Consider the following 20,536-nt stretch of genomic DNA (forward strand, 5'->3'; position numbering starts at 1 on the left):
CGGTACGTACATGTAGATGTCGGGCACGCGCTCCAGCTCGGGCACGTAGCGCCGCACGTAGTGGCCGGTGGGGTCGAGGCGCCGCCCCAGCAGCACGGGGCTCGCGCAGTCTCCCGAGTCCAGCAGCACCTCGAACGTCAAGTGAGCGGTACGTACATGTAGATGTCGGGCACGCGCTCCAGCTCGGGCACGTAGCGCCGCACGTAGTGGCCGGTGGGGTCGAGGCGCCGCCCCAGCAGCACGGGGCTCGCGCAGTCTCCCGAGTCCAGCAGCACCTCGAACGTCAAGTGAGCGGTACGTACATGTAGATGTCGGGCACGCGCTCCAGCTCGGGCACGTAGCGCCGCACGTAGTGGCCGGTGGGGTCGAGGCGCCGCCCCAGCAGCACGGGGCTCGCGCAGTCTCCCGAGTCCAGCAGCACCTCGAACGTCAAGTGAGCGGTACGTACATGTAGATGTCGGGCACGCGCTCCAGCTCGGGCACGTAGCGCCGCACGTAGTGGCCGGTGGGGTCGAGGCGCCGCCCCAGCAGCACGGGGCTCGCGCAGTCTCCCGAGTCCAGCAGCACCTCGAACGTCAAGTGAGCGGTACGTACATGTAGATGTCGGGCACGCGCTCCAGCTCGGGCACGTAGCGCCGCACGTAGTGGCCGGTGGGGTCGAGGCGCCGCCCCAGCAGCACGGGGCTCGCGCAGTCTCCCGAGTCCAGCAGCACCTCGAACGTCAAGTGAGCGGTACGTACATGTAGATGTCGGGCACGCGCTCCAGCTCGGGCACGTAGCGCCGCACGTAGTGGCCGGTGGGGTCGAGGCGCCGCCCCAGCAGCACGGGGCTCGCGCAGTCTCCCGAGTCCAGCAGCACCTCGAACGTCAAGTGAGCGGTACGTACATGTAGATGTCGGGCACGCGCTCCAGCTCGGGCACGTAGCGCCGCACGTAGTGGCCGGGGGGGTCGAGGCGCCGCCCCAGCAGCACGGGGCTCGCGCAGTCTCCCGAGTCCAGCAGCACCTCGAACGTCAAGTGAGCGGTACGTACATGTAGATGTCGGGCACGCGCTCCAGCTCGGGCACGTAGCGCCGCACGTAGTGGCCGGTGGGGTCGAGGCGCCGCCCCAGCAGCACGGGGCTCGCGCAGTCTCCCGAGTCCAGCAGCACCTCGAACGTCAAGTGAGCGGTACGTACATGTAGATGTCGGGCACGCGCTCCAGCTCGGGCACGTAGCGCCGCACGTAGTGGCCGGTGGGGTCGAGGCGCCGCCCCAGCAGCACGGGGCTCGCGCAGTCTCCCGAGTCCAGCAGCACCTCGAACGTCAAGTGAGCGGTACGTACATGTAGATGTCGGGCACGCGCTCCAGCTCGGGCACGTAGCGCCGCACGTAGTGGCCGGTGGGGTCGAGGCGCCGCCCCAGCAGCACGGGGCTCGCGCAGTCTCCCGAGTCCAGCAGCACCTCGAACGTCAAGTGAGCGGTACGTACATGTAGATGTCGGGCACGCGCTCCAGCTCGGGCACGTAGCGCCGCACGTAGTGGCCGGTGGGGTCGAGGCGCCGCCCCAGCAGCACGGGGCTCGCGCAGTCTCCCGAGTCCAGCAGCACCTCGAACGTCAAGTGAGCGGTACGTACATGTAGATGTCGGGCACGCGCTCCAGCTCGGGCACGTAGCGCCGCACGTAGTGGCCGGTGGGGTCGAGGCGCCGCCCCAGCAGCACGGGGCTCGCGCAGTCTCCCGAGTCCAGCAGCACCTCGAACGTCAAGTGAGCGGTACGTACATGTAGATGTCGGGCACGCGCTCCAGCTCGGGCACGTAGCGCCGCACGTAGTGGCCGGTGGGGTCGAGGCGCCGCCCCAGCAGCACGGGGCTCGCGCAGTCTCCCGAGTCCAGCAGCACCTCGAACGTCAAGTGAGCGGTACGTACATGTAGATGTCGGGCACGCGCTCCAGCTCGGGCACGTAGCGCCGCACGTAGTGGCCGGTGGGGTCGAGGCGCCGCCCCAGCAGCACGGGGCTCGCGCAGTCTCCCGAGTCCAGCAGCACCTCGAACGTCAAGTGAGCGGTACGTACATGTAGATGTCGGGCACGCGCTCCAGCTCGGGCACGTAGCGCCGCACGTAGTGGCCGGTGGGGTCGAGGCGCCGCCCCAGCAGCACGGGGCTCGCGCAGTCTCCCGAGTCCAGCAGCACCTCGAACGTCAAGTGAGCGGTACGTACATGTAGATGTCGGGCACGCGCTCCAGCTCGGGCACGTAGCGCCGCACGTAGTGGCCGGTGGGGTCGAGGCGCCGCCCCAGCAGCACGGGGCTCGCGCAGTCTCCCGAGTCCAGCAGCACCTCGAACGTCAAGTGAGCGGTACGTACATGTAGATGTCGGGCACGCGCTCCAGCTCGGGCACGTAGCGCCGCACGTAGTGGCCGGTGGGGTCGAGGCGCCGCCCCAGCAGCACGGGGCTCGCGCAGTCTCCCGAGTCCAGCAGCACCTCGAACGTCAAGTGAGCGGTACGTACATGTAGATGTCGGGCACGCGCTCCAGCTCGGGCACGTAGCGCCGCACGTAGTGGCCGGTGGGGTCGAGGCGCCGCCCCAGCAGCACGGGGCTCGCGCAGTCTCCCGAGTCCAGCAGCACCTCGAACGTCAAGTGAGCGGTACGTACATGTAGATGTCGGGCACGCGCTCCAGCTCGGGCACGTAGCGCCGCACGTAGTGGCCGGTGGGGTCGAGGCGCCGCCCCAGCAGCACGGGGCTCGCGCAGTCTCCCGAGTCCAGCAGCACCTCGAACGTCAAGTGAGCGGTACGTACATGTAGATGTCGGGCACGCGCTCCAGCTCGGGCACGTAGCGCCGCACGTAGTGGCCGGTGGGGTCGAGGCGCCGCCCCAGCAGCACGGGGCTCGCGCAGTCTCCCGAGTCCAGCAGCACCTCGAACGTCAAGTGAGCGGTACGTACATGTAGATGTCGGGCACGCGCTCCAGCTCGGGCACGTAGCGCCGCACGTAGTGGCCGGTGGGGTCGAGGCGCCGCCCCAGCAGCACGGGGCTCGCGCAGTCTCCCGAGTCCAGCAGCACCTCGAACGTCAAGTGAGCGGTACGTACATGTAGATGTCGGGCACGCGCTCCAGCTCGGGCACGTAGCGCCGCACGTAGTGGCCGGTGGGGTCGAGGCGCCGCCCCAGCAGCACGGGGCTCGCGCAGTCTCCCGAGTCCAGCAGCACCTCGAACGTCAAGTGAGCGGTACGTACATGTAGATGTCGGGCACGCGCTCCAGCTCGGGCACGTAGCGCCGCACGTAGTGGCCGGTGGGGTCGAGGCGCCGCCCCAGCAGCACGGGGCTCGCGCAGTCTCCCGAGTCCAGCAGCACCTCGAACGTCAAGTGAGCGGTACGTACATGTAGATGTCGGGCACGCGCTCCAGCTCGGGCACGTAGCGCCGCACGTAGTGGCCGGTGGGGTCGAGGCGCCGCCCCAGCAGCACGGGGCTCGCGCAGTCTCCCGAGTCCAGCAGCACCTCGAACGTCAAGTGAGCGGTACGTACATGTAGATGTCGGGCACGCGCTCCAGCTCGGGCACGTAGCGCCGCACGTAGTGGCCGGTGGGGTCGAGGCGCCGCCCCAGCAGCACGGGGCTCGCGCAGTCTCCCGAGTCCAGCAGCACCTCGAACGCGCTCGACGACACCCACATCCAGTTGCCAGCGCACACCGACCTGCACAATACATATTTTTTTTAATGAGAAAAGTATCGAGACTAGCAAGACTTCCACCCGACAGTTAGTGATACGCCCCGAACATGCACAATGCGACATCGCAATTTGAGCCGTAATGTGTTAAGTCTCATTAGCCCGAAACACACCCATGTTCCGTGTTTATTTTCATCTTAACCTGCAATTTTTAACCGACCACGTTGGCCCAGTGCGAGTTGGTCAGCGTTGGTCACACGAATTTTGAATCAAGAAGAAGATGTATGTGGGCTTCCTTATGATATTATTGTTGTACCATAATAGACATTTTTATTAATATGAATATTCTGCGGCCCTTTCCGGCTCTTTCACTATTAAAGGTACTTTCCCTATGAAAGGAAGCGAGCTCGTTCCCTATGAAAGGAAGCGAGCTCGTTCCCTATGAAAGGAAGCGAGCTCGTTCCCTATGGATGGAAGCGAGCTCGTTCCCTATGAATGGAAGCGAGCTCGTTCCCTATGAATGGAAGCGAGCTCGTTCCATATGAAAGAAAGCGAGCTCGTTCCCTGTGAAAGGAAGCGAGCTCGTTCCCTATGAAAGGAAGCCGCTCGTTCCCTATGAAAGGAAGCGAGCTCGTTCCCTATGAAAGGAAGCGGCTCTTTCATATGAAACGTCAACGACGTTCTTATCGAGTTATATATACATATGCATACTAACTCTTCATTATCATCATCAGCCGGAAGATGTCCACTGCAGTACAAAGGGCTCCCCCTAAGATTTCCACGAATATCGACCCTACGCTGCCCTCATCCAACGTATTCCGGCGATCTTGACCAGATCGTCGGGGGGCCTACGACCACTGCATCTTCCGGTCGCCGTCGTACGTGGTCGCCATTTGAGGACTTAACTGCCCCAACGGCCATCTGTCCGTCGATCTATGTGCCCTGCCCACTACCACTTGATTTTCGCAATTATTTGGAATATGTCGGAAACTTTGGTTCTCCTACGGATCTCCTTATTTCTGATTCGATCTCGCAGGGAAACTCCGAGCATAGCCCTCTCCATTGCTCTCTGAGCGACCTTGAGCTTTCTCACGAGGCCCATAGATGGCTACCACGTCTGCGTACCGTAAGTCAACACTGGCAACACACACTGGTTGAAAACCTTCGTCTTCAGACACTGTGGTATTTGTATCCTTCGTGGCTGGTTATACTCTTCTGTCTTCTGTATCAACTACCGGAGCGTATGTATGTGGTCTATGGTGCTAAAGCCTTTTCGGAATCCGGCTTGTTCGGGAGGCTGGAAGTCGTCAAGCCTGCGCACGAAAACAGCCTCTATTCTTAGAAGTGATATGAGCCTACAGTTCTTCAAAAACATTTTATCGCCCTTTTTGAAGAACAGCACCAGTATACTTCTTGCCATGCTTGCGGCGTTTTGCCCTCGAGAATGACGGAATTGAATAGTTTCTGGATGGTCCTAAGTACAGGGGTACCACCAGCTCTCAGAAATTTTGCTGTATTTCCATCATCACCCGGCGCCTTGTTGTTTTTAATACTAACTCTTAGCCGTGGGATACAAGTTAACGGGCCTAGCAACAACTAAGTGCAACTCGCCAGTCAGCGTCGAGGAGATACTTGAGGAAGTGCTGCAGGCCGTGCTCCCAGCACAGCCACAGCGTGCCGCGCGTCAGGAACGAGGCCACGGTGTTCCGCAGCACGTGGTGCAGCCAGCCCTCGGCGCGCAGCTGCCGCATCGCCGCGTCCACCAGCGGGTAGCCCGTGCGCCCCTCCTTCCACCTGCCAACATTATTAGAGGTTTACCACTTCAGACGGTGACGATAGGTAATTCTTTGTTTAATACGATGAATAAAGTGCTAAAATTACATACAGTTAACTATAACAAAAGTAAAAAAATCTATTTGAATGGTTTCAGCTCTTGGACTACACTGATACTGTTAACTTACATAATATAAAAAGATAAAAAAATTCTACAACACATACACCAAGTCACTACACACACACAACCACCACCCACACTAATATGCACGCCAATTAGGTACTTTCTTCATCTAATTAAGTTTCCTTTATATAATTAAGTTTCTTATATAATATTTACATTAATTATTAACCATGGGCTTTGGGTGCCCACTGGCTTATAGCACAGGTATTCATTGACTATTTCAAGCATTGGTCTCCTGGTAGATCTGGACTAAACACGTGGATACCTGTAAGTAAAATTCATATGGGGAATAGCCTATGGGGAAGTTACAGGGCCACTCAACATAGAAACCATCGAGAAAATTGCAAATCGCTTACTATGCTGCTATCGGGTCACTCTTGCGGCAGAAGTTCCCGTTGTCCGTATCTTCTTTGGTGGCCACCAGCGTCCCGATTATCCAGTCAAATTGTACACTGCTGATATTATTCAGGCTGTTGCGAAATAAGAATGAGCTCCGTAATAGAGATGATTTTTAAACATGTAGAAAACCGAAATCGACACTTAAATTGAGCGTGCGTTAACATAGTGGTGCGAACCCGTCCCAAGCACATATTCGAATAGCGGCAAGTGTTGCATCCAACTGAATCTTTGATTTGAATCGACTTGACAATTCAATATTATCAATTCAATTCAAAATTCTATATATAAACCTCAAAGCTAATGGCGTGGGTCGGGATGTTGTAAGTAGACGACAGATGAGATCAAATCAAACGGATATTCGTAACACTCCGTAATATATGATATGCTATAGAAAACAAACCTTTAGCTACGTCCGTGTATCCTCGAGGAATCGAGCAAGGGTTAATAGAATAGAAATATATTTATTTACGATAGGGAGTCACAATTTTTTTTTCTTTCCTTTAGGGAACATAATAATATAGTTATTATAATGTTGCCCCACTTACATTAGCCTTAATTTATTTTATTTATTTATTTAGGCACACAAACAAACTACAATAAATTTTGAATTCAATAATATAGTATACAATATATATATCTGTATTGTAGTTCACTAATAGCGTGCACAGCATGCTTTTTACAAAGGTAACAAAATTTTAGTATCTGAATATAGCATAAACATAAAAACGAAAAACATTAAACTATACATAAACCATTTAAAATTATTACAATATTATGTCTTATAAATATAATTTCAAATATATTATTTTTTGACAATATTCTTGAATTCTGCCAAACTTTGACTAAATATGTCTAGGTTTTCATTTTTATGAGATAATTCATTATAATATCTACACATACGCACAAGGGGATTATAATACGAGGTATTATTTTTGTACACACACAGAGAAAAAGTCCTTTGTGATCTGGAATTATGAAAAGTGTTAAAATTAAGCGATTCAACGAGATAGGGCGAGTCAATATTGGAATTTATTATTTTGTAAATAGTCAATAAGTCATGATACTTTCTTCTGTCCTCCAAAGATAAAGTTTTGTATTCAGCTAGCCTCTCCCGATAGTTATGAAGAAGCCTTCCTGTGCCTTCTCTGTATGATAATATTTTCAAACACTTATTTATGTTACACCAATTTGCTAATTCAGTCAAATCCTTTTGTAAAATCGTGCAATCTTTGTTATTAACAATATTATAATAAATTTTTAAATCATCAGCATAGAGTAAGCATGGACATTTAATCTTCTTGATTAGATCATTGATAAAAATGACAAAAAATAAAGGACCCAGGTGTGATCCTTGAGGAACTCCAGAAGTGACTTTAATTGGACTCGATAGAAAGCCCTTGGCCGCTACTAATTGACTACGATTTGCCAAATATGAAGAGTTCCATCTGAGTAAATTACCGTGAATTCCGTAGGCTTCTAGCTTGTGTAACAAGATTCCATGGTCAACCTTGTCGAAGGCCTTAGAAAAATCTGTGTATATAGAATCAACTTGTCCTCCATTTGAAAAGGCGGTACATAAGTAGTTTTGATAGACCAGTAAGTTGCTAGTGGTAGACCTATTTCTCACAAATCCATGCTGCTGTTCAGAGAGGAATGGTCGAAAGTGATTGTAAATATATTTGTATATAAGAGATTCAAAAACCTTGGCCATAGCGGATAAGATACTGATCGGTCTATAATTTTCACAGCAAGCTCTATCGCCGCTCTTAAAGATTGGAATACTGTGTGCTTTCTTCCATTCATCTGGGAAGACTCCAGTAGTTAAAGATTTATTAAATAAAATTGCCAGTGCATTGCTTATCTCATCCACACAGTGAATTAGAAACATGGGGGGAATACCGTCGGGTCCAGCTGACTTATCCTTATTTAGATTTTTAATTTTTTCTCGCACCTGCCCCTCAGTAATCACACCATTAGCCAAAGTATCGCTATTGGCAAAATCAAAGTGTATCTCAGTAGATCTTGAAGGGGTTGAAAAACAGATCCAAAATACGAGGAGAATAAATTGCATACCCCCTCACCATCGATTGAGGTTTGATTGCCATAAGTTATATTTTGGGGAATAGCAGGTCTGCCCTTTTTGTTCTTAGTGAAGGCCCAGAACGGCTTAACACTGTTTTCTTTTAAGGAATTTGTAATGGAAGTGATGTATTTATTGTAACAATCCTTGGTTAGAATATGACATCTTTTTCTCAAAAATGAAAAAGTATCATAGTCCCTCGGATTTTTATATTTTTTGTACAGAGTGTGATATTTAAGTTTTTCTTTTACACAACGTTTTAAGGCTGGACTGAACCAAACTGGAAATGCCTGGCTTTTAGATTTAACAAAAGGAGTATGGTCTTTTATTATATTAAACAGCATATTGTAAAATTTATATATACAATTATTAACATTTGTATCATATAGTATTTCATTCCAATCTACTCGGGCAAGTTTGAATTTAATTTGGACAAAATCGCATTTGTGGAAATTAAGGCGTGCTTTTCCTTTGTCCTGTAGAGGCTTCACAAATTTATTTCCAGTCTCTATAACCAATACAGGGTGATGCAAATCCGGTCTGGTCAAGGGGTCACCTCCCGAAACTTGTATTGTTTCAATAGAAGAGAGAACTAAATCCAAGTATCTATTATTTTTGTTAGGGATATTATTAAACTGTTTAAGGTTACAAAGGTTCATTGTATCAATTAATTGTTCTGCTCTAGAATTTTGTGGTTTAGTTGGTCGTAGTACGGATAGTGAGCTAGAGTACGTCCAAGTAACACCCGGAGTGTTAAAGTCCCCGATGATCAAGAAGTCTTCAGTGGGTGACTCCAGTAATATCTTTTGTAAACTTGAATAAAAATTAGATATATGTTGCGAATTTAAAAAAGGTGGTAGGTAACACACACAAATATTTAGGCACTTGAGGTCTTTCAAATGCACTTTAATCCAAATATCCTCAAATTTACTTTCAAGATGCTGAATTCTTACCGCATTTAAAATCTTTTTGACGCCTATAAGAACACCTCCCCCTTAATTTTTATGGATAATAGTGCTGTTACGATCACGGCGAAATACATCATACCTGTCGTCCAACAGCTCACCGTCTAAAACGCTATTATTAAGATTAGTTTCTGTAAGACATATAAGGTCAAAGTTGGCATTAAGATTATTTAAGTAAAATTCTGAAATTTTAGTTCTTATTCTATTAACGTTTTGATAGTATATTAGTATAATTTTTTAATTTTTATATAATACAAGTATGTAGACAAAAAGTCATTGAGTTTATACAAAAAAGAAAAGATTAAAACCTAATCACTCTAAATTCTTAAGAAAATCTAAATTTTTTACTCTAATGGCCTGTGAGTCATCTTTTTTCCGGAGATAGATATAGCCATGGTTTACCCAACAGTATTTATAACCTTTTTCTATACGAAATTTTCTAGCCGCCGAGTGTAATAACTTTATTTTAGGTGATAAATGTTCCGAGACATATACATAGCTCTTATCACCAGGGATTCCCAGATTAGTAGTGTTCAGCTTATTTTGTGTTTGATTTTTATTGAAGCGATGCAAAGCAGATGATACTGTGTCCCTTTGACGAGGCGAAGACAGTGTTATAAGAATATTGCGTGGTCGATTGGTACATCCAATTTTGGCAACGCGACGACACGCTCGAATATCACTGTCACCCAAATTTATTTGCAATTCCTTACATAATTTCAAGAAGATAGCTTGGACATTTTCGTTTTTCTTTTCAGGGACATTTTGCACTTCCAGATTATTATCACGAGAAATTTTCTCTAAGGTAATTAAGCGATTTTGTATCTCATTACACTCAGACTTTAAACGGCTTTGTTCAGATTCTAAGTTCTTAATAACTTCATTTTTGTCTGAAATGATTTTCTTGAGATCACATTGTTGGTGGTTCAAGAAGTCTGTCGATTCAGTAAATTCGTTCTTAAGTGTATCTAGCAGCTCTTCCTTTAGTATGGGCAAGACCAGATTTATCTCACTTTTAATCATAGTTTTAACCTCTTCTCTAAGAAGACTTTTTAAATTATGCATGAATTTTGAATCAGGTGCAAGCTTCGTATCAATCGATGAACTTATATTATTTAACAATGATTCATTTAAGATACCGCGTGGTGAACACTGTGGTGAGTTATCATAGGTGAACTCCGTTTTATTTTTATTAATGTCTCCTTCAACTACTGGAGTCTCCGAGATGTAGCTTGACCCTTTCTTACCACTCTGTTTGCAATAAGTGCACCTCCATTTGGCTTAATTCATAGGCAAAATCTTAAAGAACTCAGTGTCACTCATGGAGGCACACAGGGAGTGAAAAATTCCAGTGCAAGTTTTGCATTTCAGATAATTATCTGTGTTTGTGTTTATAGGTCTAGCACATTCTTTGCATTTCATATTGAAGTTAAGTTAATTGTAAGAATAAAAAACCTCGTAATACCAACAGGTTAAAAGTTCTCGTCCAAAAGGTCTTAAGCGCCGTGCAATACGCGTCGCTTACGCGTTTTGACCGTACACCTTTAACTTCACTCGTTCACTTTAGGCAATGATGATAATTTAGATATTTGATACACTTTTACCAATATTTAATATGTAAATGAATTAATTTTATCAACTGTATATATTGTTGATATGCACTAAACGAATTTAACACTAAACTCACGTTCAAATTACACTTTTGTTGTACTACGTGCCACAAAGATGTTATGTTTGCTTACTTGACGTGTTACATTGACGGAAGCAAGATGCGAATTGCGAATTTAGACTAATAAGTAATTCTACTTTAACTTATACTGCTAGATAGATTAAACTAAGAACGTGCCCATTAACACATTTCTTAATGTCTCTGTTAAGGGGAAGTCACTTTGTGCATGTGCCTTTTATAATATCAATATTTTTATATTGTGTTACACTTATTCACTAGCACTACACTAACTCAAAAGGTTTTGTTCGTTTTAGTCTTCTTACTATATCAGTGTTGTCAAGGAATTGGATTGCCTCGACATTCACATGATGGTGAAGTCTATGTTGATGAGCTTCAACGTATTTTTAGATAACTGTGTCAACAAACACAATGTTAAGGTCCCGATGGAGTTCGCTGTTTCGAATGTACCAAGGCTCGTTCACAATTTCGCTTAATACTTTATTCTGGAAGCGTTGTATGACTTGAATATTTGTTTGTTTGGTGCAGCCCCACAGTTGGATCACATAAGTCCATACAGGAATAAGGACTTGCTTGTACAATAAAACTTTGCTTTGTACTGACATCTTAGAGTGTCTTCCTACAAAACAAAGTTCTAATTGTTCTCTTTTTTTCTTGAGGTGAGCCTTCCAGCGGAGCTTTGCATCAAGAGTCATGTCCAGTTATTATGCAGCTGTATTTTCGTATGGTACTATTTTCCTATTTATGTAAACTGGCTCGTAATCTGGTTTCTTATTACTAAAGTTTACATGAACAGATTTACTTTCATTAAGTTTAATTCTCAATTAACTATTGTAATTTCCGCTCTTTAAACTTTCTCTGCTGCTACTTTATGGGTACTACCCACGCTCATTAGAGCAGCATCATCAGCAAACTAATAGAATAGAGTGACAATATCATAACTTTTTTTCAGTAAACGTTAAACTACATCGGTTTGTAAATAGTCTTTGACATTGGGTGAATATCTGATTAAAAACTTCCAGCCCATCTTTCGAACCTATACAAACAAAATTGCTTAGCTTACTTAATATCATACTGTCTTAGGTAGCCTGGGCGGACCAAGACAAGAACAATTCATTATTATCCTCTATATTATAATCTACTATACTATAATAAGCCTTCTTTGTCAAAGAAGCTCTAATATATTTTTAGAATTTGTGCTCGGTGTTCTGTCTGCTATTCTATGGAATAAAAAAGTGTAATTGAATACCAAGACAAGTGAAATCAAAAAACCCTTAACCCTACCTGTTACACGGCACGTACGGTTTATTGGTGATTCTTAAATTGAATGATTTCTAATCTTGTTTTTTTGTACATAAATCATATTCATGTGAATATGATGTATGTATGATGATATCAAAGGTGAAGGAAGTGTAATGAAATAACTGAGTGTAAGATAAATGGGTTACCTTTGCAGCTCGTCTCCCTTCGGTTCCCGCCAGGGTATTCTCATACAGATGGGGTTGCCGGCCATCTGGCCGTAGTGCGGGTTGTTCACGCTCATCGTGTAGAAATACTCGCGCCAGATCAGCTGACCTGCAATCAAATTCAAATAGGATTTAAAATCACTTACTGAACGTCAAAATTTATATTTACCACCTATTAGAAATTATACGCATCAGATCTAAGCATTATTTATAGAATGGCTTAATAAGTACTGAAGTTACATTTATATTCGTTAGTATCTATCCCTACAACCAAGGTGTGGAATGAGCTTCCTTCTGCGGTGTGCCCGGGATAATACGACATGGGTACCTTCAAAAAAAGCGCGTACACCTTCCTTAAAGGCGGGCAACGTTGTGATTCCTCTGGTGTTGCTAGAGAATGTGGGCGGCGGTGATCACTTAACACCAGGTGATCCGTGTGTCGTCCTTTTCCATAAAAAATCTATTATTGATGTGTATTGTTAATAAGTTCAAGTTGAACATGCGACATGTCACTGGTCAGTCACAATATAGCAGTGGTGTGGAACGCTCAAATATTATAAAATAGCCCCCGGATATTACAGATATTTGTTAAATAGCCTTTTAGTTCTGTCTTATTTAGGACGTTATTTAATCTATAGTGACCGAATAATAACCCTATTATTTTGTACGTTATCCCGATTATTATTTTAAAAGCACACAGATCGCTAAGCAACACTCTCCCATTCGACTTCTCCGAGTAGTAGGCATAGAAAGTTTATATATGTTTAACAAAACACTGAAGGTGTGGTTAGTCTTGGTCAAGTGTTGAGTAAATTTTTTTTAATGATTAAAAGGGACGCTTAGGACGAGTAGGACGTTCAGCTGATGGTAATGATAGGCCCTGCCCATTACAATGTAGTGCCGCTCAGGATTCTTGACAAACCCAAAGATTCTGAGCGGCACTACAATTGCGCTCGTCACCTTAGAACATAAGATGTTATGGCGAAAAAATCGAGTCTGGATTTAAGACATTTTCCACGAAGATGCATAGCCTTCTTCTGCCGTCCTCCGTTGTATGTGCCGTTCTATAGTTGGCATTATAACATAACCTTATTTATAGACAAGAAGACACAGAGACACCGGATAGTTAATGACACATGCTCTCTAGGACTATCCAAGAAATCACACGAGCGTTGCCAGTCTAAACTCCAAGGGATCGTGCCGTTCCAAAGAACTGGATCCTCGATAGTACGACCAGCTCTGCGTTATACGCAGTCAAAATTAAAATGATGCTCACGCTGTAGTGGGCATGACCCATATGTGGCTGGACTCTAGAATGTGGGCCAGATTGAAGCAGATTCTTAAGTAAAATAAATAAAATGATTTAGTTCAACGAGGTTATGACGAAATATAAATTGTTTCAGAGCGCTGAGCCCGGCGAAGCCATTTTATGTGATCTAAGTAATAAACGCGGTTCTGACTTACATGAATAAGGAGAAAAAATCCCTAAAATGAAAGTTTGATCTGTTTTCTATGGAGAAATTTGAGAAAAAACGGTTAGACGATAGTTAAACTAAATAGGTTAAAGGATAGTTTTGTATATTATATGCATGTATATATAAGGCAGCATTGGAACACCAACTAATATGAACGAAGAAGTTGCGGGTGACAGATAGTAAGTATATGAACATGAATACCTGAACGTAAAGAGTATATTATATCCGTAATTGTACAAATTACCTGTAATGAAAGGTGCAGACGACATTCGGCCCTTATGCACCTCGATGAACAGATCTTGGACCGCCCAGTAGAACCTAGAAGGAATACGGACGGCACATTAGCAAAACATTACCATGTTTCTTTTTAAATATTGAAAGACTATCACATAAATTATCTTGCTTCAAACATGGCATAGCCTGTACTATGAGTGCCAGCAATGACGTTATATACATATATAAGGACATATCATTTGCAATCTGATAGCGGAACGGCAAAAGTGTGCTTAAAGACAATGAAAGCACACTTTTCGCTAGATCGGACATGCAAATTTTGCGCCCGCGTCAATTGCAAGATTTTTGATATTATATTATTAGTTAGTTATAGTTTGTATTTTTTGTGAAAGAGTATTTTAACATGCTCAGGTGTCTAAGGCCCAATAATTACAACTTAACGCCGCAGCTCGTAGGAATTACGAACAAAGTCAAGAACTTCTGCTCGGTTTGAAGTTCCCGTCTCGCAATGCATTCCAGCGTCTGCACATGCGACATTATACTACGGGCAGCGTCCACACAACATGTCGGGGTTCCACTACATTTTTCGAGGGCCATTCCAGAGGATCTTCAAGAAGAGTACGGCAATCGAGGGATCGAGCGAGGTGATGTCGGTTAGCCGCCAAAGTCTCCCGACCTCACGCCGCTCGACTTTTACCTTTGACGACGCGTGAAAGAATACGTGTTCCGAAAAATTTATGACGCTGAGGAGAAAAAAAGTGCCCGGATTGTTACAGTATTCCATACGATTAAGACTGACACGACGGTGTTACAACGTCGTAATACATCGCACTAAACGTATCGAAGTCAGTGGCGGTCACGTCGAGCAGAACCAGCGGGTGAGAGACGCTGAGCAAGTGTATATAATAATTAATTTAATATTTAATAACACAAAATTTTCTTTGAGTGTCACCCCGCCCGCCGGCTCCCCTCGCACCCGTCACAGTTAACATGAATGAAATGGCTGTGTGAATACTTATAAACATCCATGACTCTCAAACAAACATCCATACTCATCATATGTTTGCACCTACCGGGATTCGAACCCGCGCTCTCTAGCTAAGTAGGCAGGGTCACTAACCACTGGTGGTGGATGTGTCAATGTTGAGTGATATATTTGCACACCGATGTCACTGAAATACTAACTGTATTTAAATTCAGTATTAAGTAATTTTATGATGCGTATGATTGCGAAACTGAAGTGGCAGTGGGCAGGAAGACACAGTAACGGTACACAAAATGGACCAAAGATTGCTATCTTTCGATTATCGATCCTCGATAGTACGACCAGCTCTGCGTTATACGCAGTCAAAATTAAAATGATGCTCACGCTGTAGTGGGCATGACCTAGTGGCTGGACTCTAGAATGTGGGCCAGATTGAAGCAGATTCTTAAGTAAAATAAATAAAATGATTTAGTTCAACGAGGTTATGACGAAATATAAATTGTTTCAGATACCGATCGTTATTCAGATCTTTGGTGGAGGCCTTTGTCCAGCAATGGACGTCTTTACCGGGATAATACTAACACCGCACATATTTATAATTTATATATTTATTAATAATCCAACAGCTCTATATTACATTACAATACTCATACAAAATATTTTACAAATAGGTATGCAATAGGTATTACAAAACATTAATAGGAATACGACTATTATTTAATGCTAGTATATAAAATAAAACTGACTTGCGCACGGACAGACATCCAAAGCGCAGCGCAGGGCTCAGCGATACAGGTGGACCGAGCAGGTCGGGGCTGCTGTGTGTCGGCAGATATGAGCCTCTGGAAGACAACGTCAGATACAACACATATAAGTAAAATTATTGTGTTCTGATGTAAAATAACCCAAGCATGCGAAAAAGTATGTCAAAAAAAATTTTTTGAAGTGAAAATTTCTTAAACCGCGTTGGGCTCTTTTTGGTATTGTTTGTTATTATTCGTTCGGTTTGCGTCACTGACATACTCATGACTGATGCACGCAATAAATAAATAATTAAATATAATATGTAGTTAGACACTTTTTGGATGGGTGAAATAATAGTGAAATAGTTTAAATGTTTTTAAACTTTATGTAATTTCAAAATTTTAATACTTAGTAGTAAGTTCTTAGTTTTCATTTTAATTGGCAGTCACTGTAGTGACAGTTGTATCTGCCAATTTTTTTATTTATTGATCCAACAGGATGAGCACCAATACAATTTCTCAATAACTAACACAGATCTACTTTTAGGAGTCCCCCAAATATGTATATAATATTATGTACCTATAAAGGTATTTTTTTTTAATGAAAATAAGGGACGAGAGGAGCAGGACGTTCAGCTGATGGTGATTGATGCGCCCTGTCCATTACAATGCAATGGCGCTCAGGATTCTTGTAAAACCCAAAATTTCTGAACGGCTCTACAATTGCACTCGTCACCTTGAGACATAAGATAATAAGTCTCATTTGCCCTGTGATTTCACTAGCTACGGCACCCTTCAGACGGAAACACAACAATGCTTAAACATTACTGCTTCACGGTATACTGGTGTCCGTATGGTGTCTAGTTTGGTAGTTTACGGTGTCCCGGTGAAATATAGGCCTAAGTGGATGTAATATGTGATACCTGAAGAAGGTCTCTCGCTCGACAGCCAGCCGCTGCTCCATCTGCTTGAGCGCCGCGGTCTCGCCGCCCACCCACCTGATCATGCGGATGTCTTCGTTCTCCAGAAACACGCCCAAGTCCTCTGGCTTTGGAGTCTAAAACATTAATGAGTAATTAAGACACATGGAGTGTCTTATAAACAGTAAACTGAGAACACGGGGAGTCTATTTTGATAAACGCTCTTTGCTTTCAATCCATTTTTGTGATCTATTATAGATATCATATAATTATATATTACATTTAAACAGTATTTTATTTTTAAGTGATATTTTGTTTTATTACTTTTGTATGGAATATTTAATATTTAAAACTCTTTTAACTTTGAACACTAATGCAAACTTGTTATGTATGTTACAGCTGCTGTAAAGGACTCTAATTGATTTCAAACTTAGATCATTCATACGTCTTCACTCTAGTCTATCTGACTATGACAGCTATGAAAACGTCTTAAAAAAGAGTGACGTTGTCAACCTCTATTGTGAGCAATGCACGCACACTAACACAAAGTTACATACGTATCTCTAGTGTAAGACGTAGCTTGTCACGCAAATTAAAGTAATACACCTGACCTGTTTTCATCGGTTGTCTATCAGCAAGAGACTCTCTCTAGACGTATAAATTTTTTAAGATTTAAAACAGTGGCACGTTTTCGAAGAAATGGTAGAATCACCAATTTAAAAGAAATCATTATAATATTGACTCAAAAGCGCTTAGTATAAACCTATTTGAATACAGATTATTTGAGTTTGACTAAGCATAACATTATATAAGAGGGGATTGAATGATTATTACTTTATCAAAGACACAAAATTCTTTGCAGAACGCGTCGGGTAGTGCACCGAACTGTACTTCCCGCAAGTCCACGTCGCTGACGGGCCGGGGCGGGTCGCCGATTATTGACACGGTGTGCTGAAATCACAATTAGAAAAATATTTATTTAGAAAATCTATTAAGGGGCCGCTATATCTTAACTCAATTTGAGAAATACACCGGCGCGTGCCCTTGCACTTCATGCACACATCCGCACGTATTCGGCATTAAGGCCGGAACGCATTAGCGCGGCGCCGCGCAGAACTGCTCTGTGCGGCGTTAAGCGACATAATATTATTTCAACTATTTTGTATGGAGCATGTCGCACCAGATCTGTGCCGCACTGAACGTCGCTGCGCGTCGCGGCATAGTTGCATCCGAGAGAATATTTTGACGCGCAGCGCACACAGTGCGACACAGCAAGCGGCGCGTCGCGGTCGCTTCAGTATAAATACTGTTAGTTGTTAAGTTAATAAAATTATGACTTATAATTTAATGATAGGTGCAATAATTTATATGATGAATATGGATGTTTGTTTCTGAGTCATGGATGTTTAAATGTATGTTTAAGTAAGTATATCGTATTAAATATATCGTTGTCTTGTATCCATAGTACAGGCTATGCCAAATTTGGGCAAGATAATTTGTGTAAAAGTATGTATGTATATAATTATTATTATTATAATTAATTTTAAAAACTAAATGAAAATAATTTTATTAATTATGAATTTTATTTTGTTCATATATGTTGGACCTTAAATACTAATTTATTTTATATTATATTACAGCCATGAACAAGCACAACTTTTTATGAACATTTAATTTAATTGTTGTTTGTAATGACGATTCCCAAGTGCTCAGTTTAAGCCTAATTGCCTTCGCAATATCGTCGGTTTCACTTGTCCGACAAATATCCAATCAACTTTGGCAACGCTGTTATGAAGTCCACCACACACTCCGGAGGCATTCCAGCCATATACCGAGGCAAGCCCTAGACTGGAAACCTCAACGAAAACGCAAACGCGGCTGTCCAAAGCAAACCTGGCGGAGGAGTATCATTGACGAAGACCTGGAGTGAAATCAAGAGAGATGCTCAGGACCGATCGCGATGGAGATGTACCGTGGATAGAACATCCACCTGCCCCCTGCCTCAGCTAGGGGTTACAAGAACATAAATGAAATGATGAATGAGTCATACGTGCCGGAATAGTATTTCCACTGACCAAGAACATCTGGTAGGTGAGCGGCGGTATGTTCCCGTTGTGCCGCAGGATGGTGTCAGGCTCCCACAGGGTGTGCGACACGTGCTCGCGACACACCACGCCCACCTCGCGGCACAGGTTGCGCACGCGGTCGTCTCGCGCGCGCCAGATCGGCTCGCAGTCTTGCTCGAAGCATATCTTCTTCAGACCTGTTACAGTTTCGATATTTTAACTCAAGCTAATACATATATATATATATCGATCGGTTTTTTATTTTTTTTTATGGAAAAGGAGGACAAACGAGCGTACGGCTCATGTGATGTTAAGTGATCACTGTCGCTCAAATTCTCTTGCAACAGCAGAGAAATCTTAGCACCGCACAAGAAAGCTCATTCAACAGCTTTGTAACACGTGGAAAAAAGTTCCTTGAAAACCGCAAAGTGGAGGCACGCCACATATCCAGATGGCGGAGATTATATCCTAATATGTGGCGTATTGTGTGGAATAAGGTGCAACAGCTCTTCGGAACACTCCTCCTAATAAATGCGGTAGAAGACATACAATGAAGCGACTTTTCACTTGTAAATAGATTCCCTTGATCACTGTTTCTTTACGTATTGTGACCGGTATGTTTCTAGACTTAACTTGAGATGTCTAGATAACTTGTTTAAATTATACTAATATTTATTAGGCGTTTATTCCTTCGGTCATACTGCGAAAACTACTTAACCGATTGGAATAATAGTTAATAACATAAGATGTAGTGTGTTTCGGAGAAGACTTTAGTATATAACCTATATGTTTTGACTTAAAAATACATATTTTATCTTAGCAACACAAAAAATTCAGTCACTGACATTTCATTACAATGAGAGGGCGCGGGGTTCTTAATTTATATGGCAAAACAACATTTGCCGTTGTATTATAATAATATATTGTTTAGTATGCTATTATTTAGTCAAAATTCCTATTTATTTATATATATATATATATATATTTATATTTATATACATACATATATATATATATTTAGTTAGGCCTATTAATTGCTTTATAAGCATTACTGATTCGTTAGTTCAGTGCTTGACGTTTAGCATACACATATTTTCAAAGTCAAAGTATAAATATTTTAAGTCATGGATGTTTAAATGTATTTATGTACGTGTATATGTATGTTTATATGAATTTATGTATGTTTAAGTAAGTATATTGTATTAAATATATCATTGTCTTGTAACTCATAACACAGGCTATATAATATGCTTAACTTGGGGCAAGATAATTTGTGTAAAAAGTGTGTCAATATTATTATATTATTATTATTTTATTGACATAAAATCAAAAGACTGCTCGTCAACGTCAATCACAAAAAAATACAATTCAGATACATACATATTAATTACATAAAAGTTTAAACATATTTTCAAAACAATGCAAACCAGTGAAATAACACAAGGCTGAACCATATAATCCATAAAAAACAACTATAATACTATTTAATTCCATATTGTAATATCGTTTACGTAATCTTCAATACTGTAATAAGCCTTCGACATAAGTCTGCGTTTAATAAAAGATTTAAATTTATTTATTGATAATTCAGATACACTTTTTGGTGATTTATTGTAAAATTTAATACTATCGCATGCAAAAGAATTGTTTATTTTACAGAGCCTAGTAGGGGGTACTATAAGCTTATAGTTATTTCTAGTGTTCAAATTATGTTTGTCGCTTATTTTACTGTATAGATTATAATGTTTATGTACGTGCAGGAGATTGCTATAAATATATTGGCCGTACATGGTCATAATATTAATATTTTAAAAAATTTCCCTTAGAGATTCTCGTGGGCTCATTTGGTATATGGCACGTACAGCTCTTTTTTGAAGTATGAAGATAATATTGACTTCCGCTGC

The 20,536-nt window shown here is 43.2% G+C and overlaps 1 protein-coding gene across 2 annotated transcripts in view; it reads right to left on the bottom strand.

The window, feature by feature from the left end:
* The window catches only part of LOC126979148 (cryptochrome-1), a 46,112-nt gene that overhangs the window by 4,186 nt on the left and 21,390 nt on the right, over positions 1–20,536 (bottom strand). For both annotated transcript variants that reach the window (XM_050828385.1, XM_050828384.1), the window contains 8 exons: positions 18,642–18,829; positions 17,401–17,517; positions 16,570–16,703; positions 15,650–15,745; positions 13,929–14,002; positions 12,192–12,318; positions 5,267–5,449; positions 3,515–3,682 (listed from right to left, as the gene is read on the bottom strand). In XM_050828385.1, coding sequence (XP_050684342.1) covers positions 3,515–3,682; positions 5,267–5,449; positions 12,192–12,318; positions 13,929–14,002; positions 15,650–15,745; positions 16,570–16,703; positions 17,401–17,517; positions 18,642–18,829 — 1,087 coding nt within the window. The remainder of the gene's footprint in view (positions 1–3,514; positions 3,683–5,266; positions 5,450–12,191; positions 12,319–13,928; positions 14,003–15,649; positions 15,746–16,569; positions 16,704–17,400; positions 17,518–18,641; positions 18,830–20,536) is intronic.

This window comes from Leptidea sinapis, chromosome Z, assembly GCF_905404315.1.
Source record: "Leptidea sinapis chromosome Z, ilLepSina1.1, whole genome shotgun sequence".
NCBI classification, from domain to species: Eukaryota; Metazoa; Arthropoda; class Insecta; order Lepidoptera; family Pieridae; genus Leptidea; species Leptidea sinapis.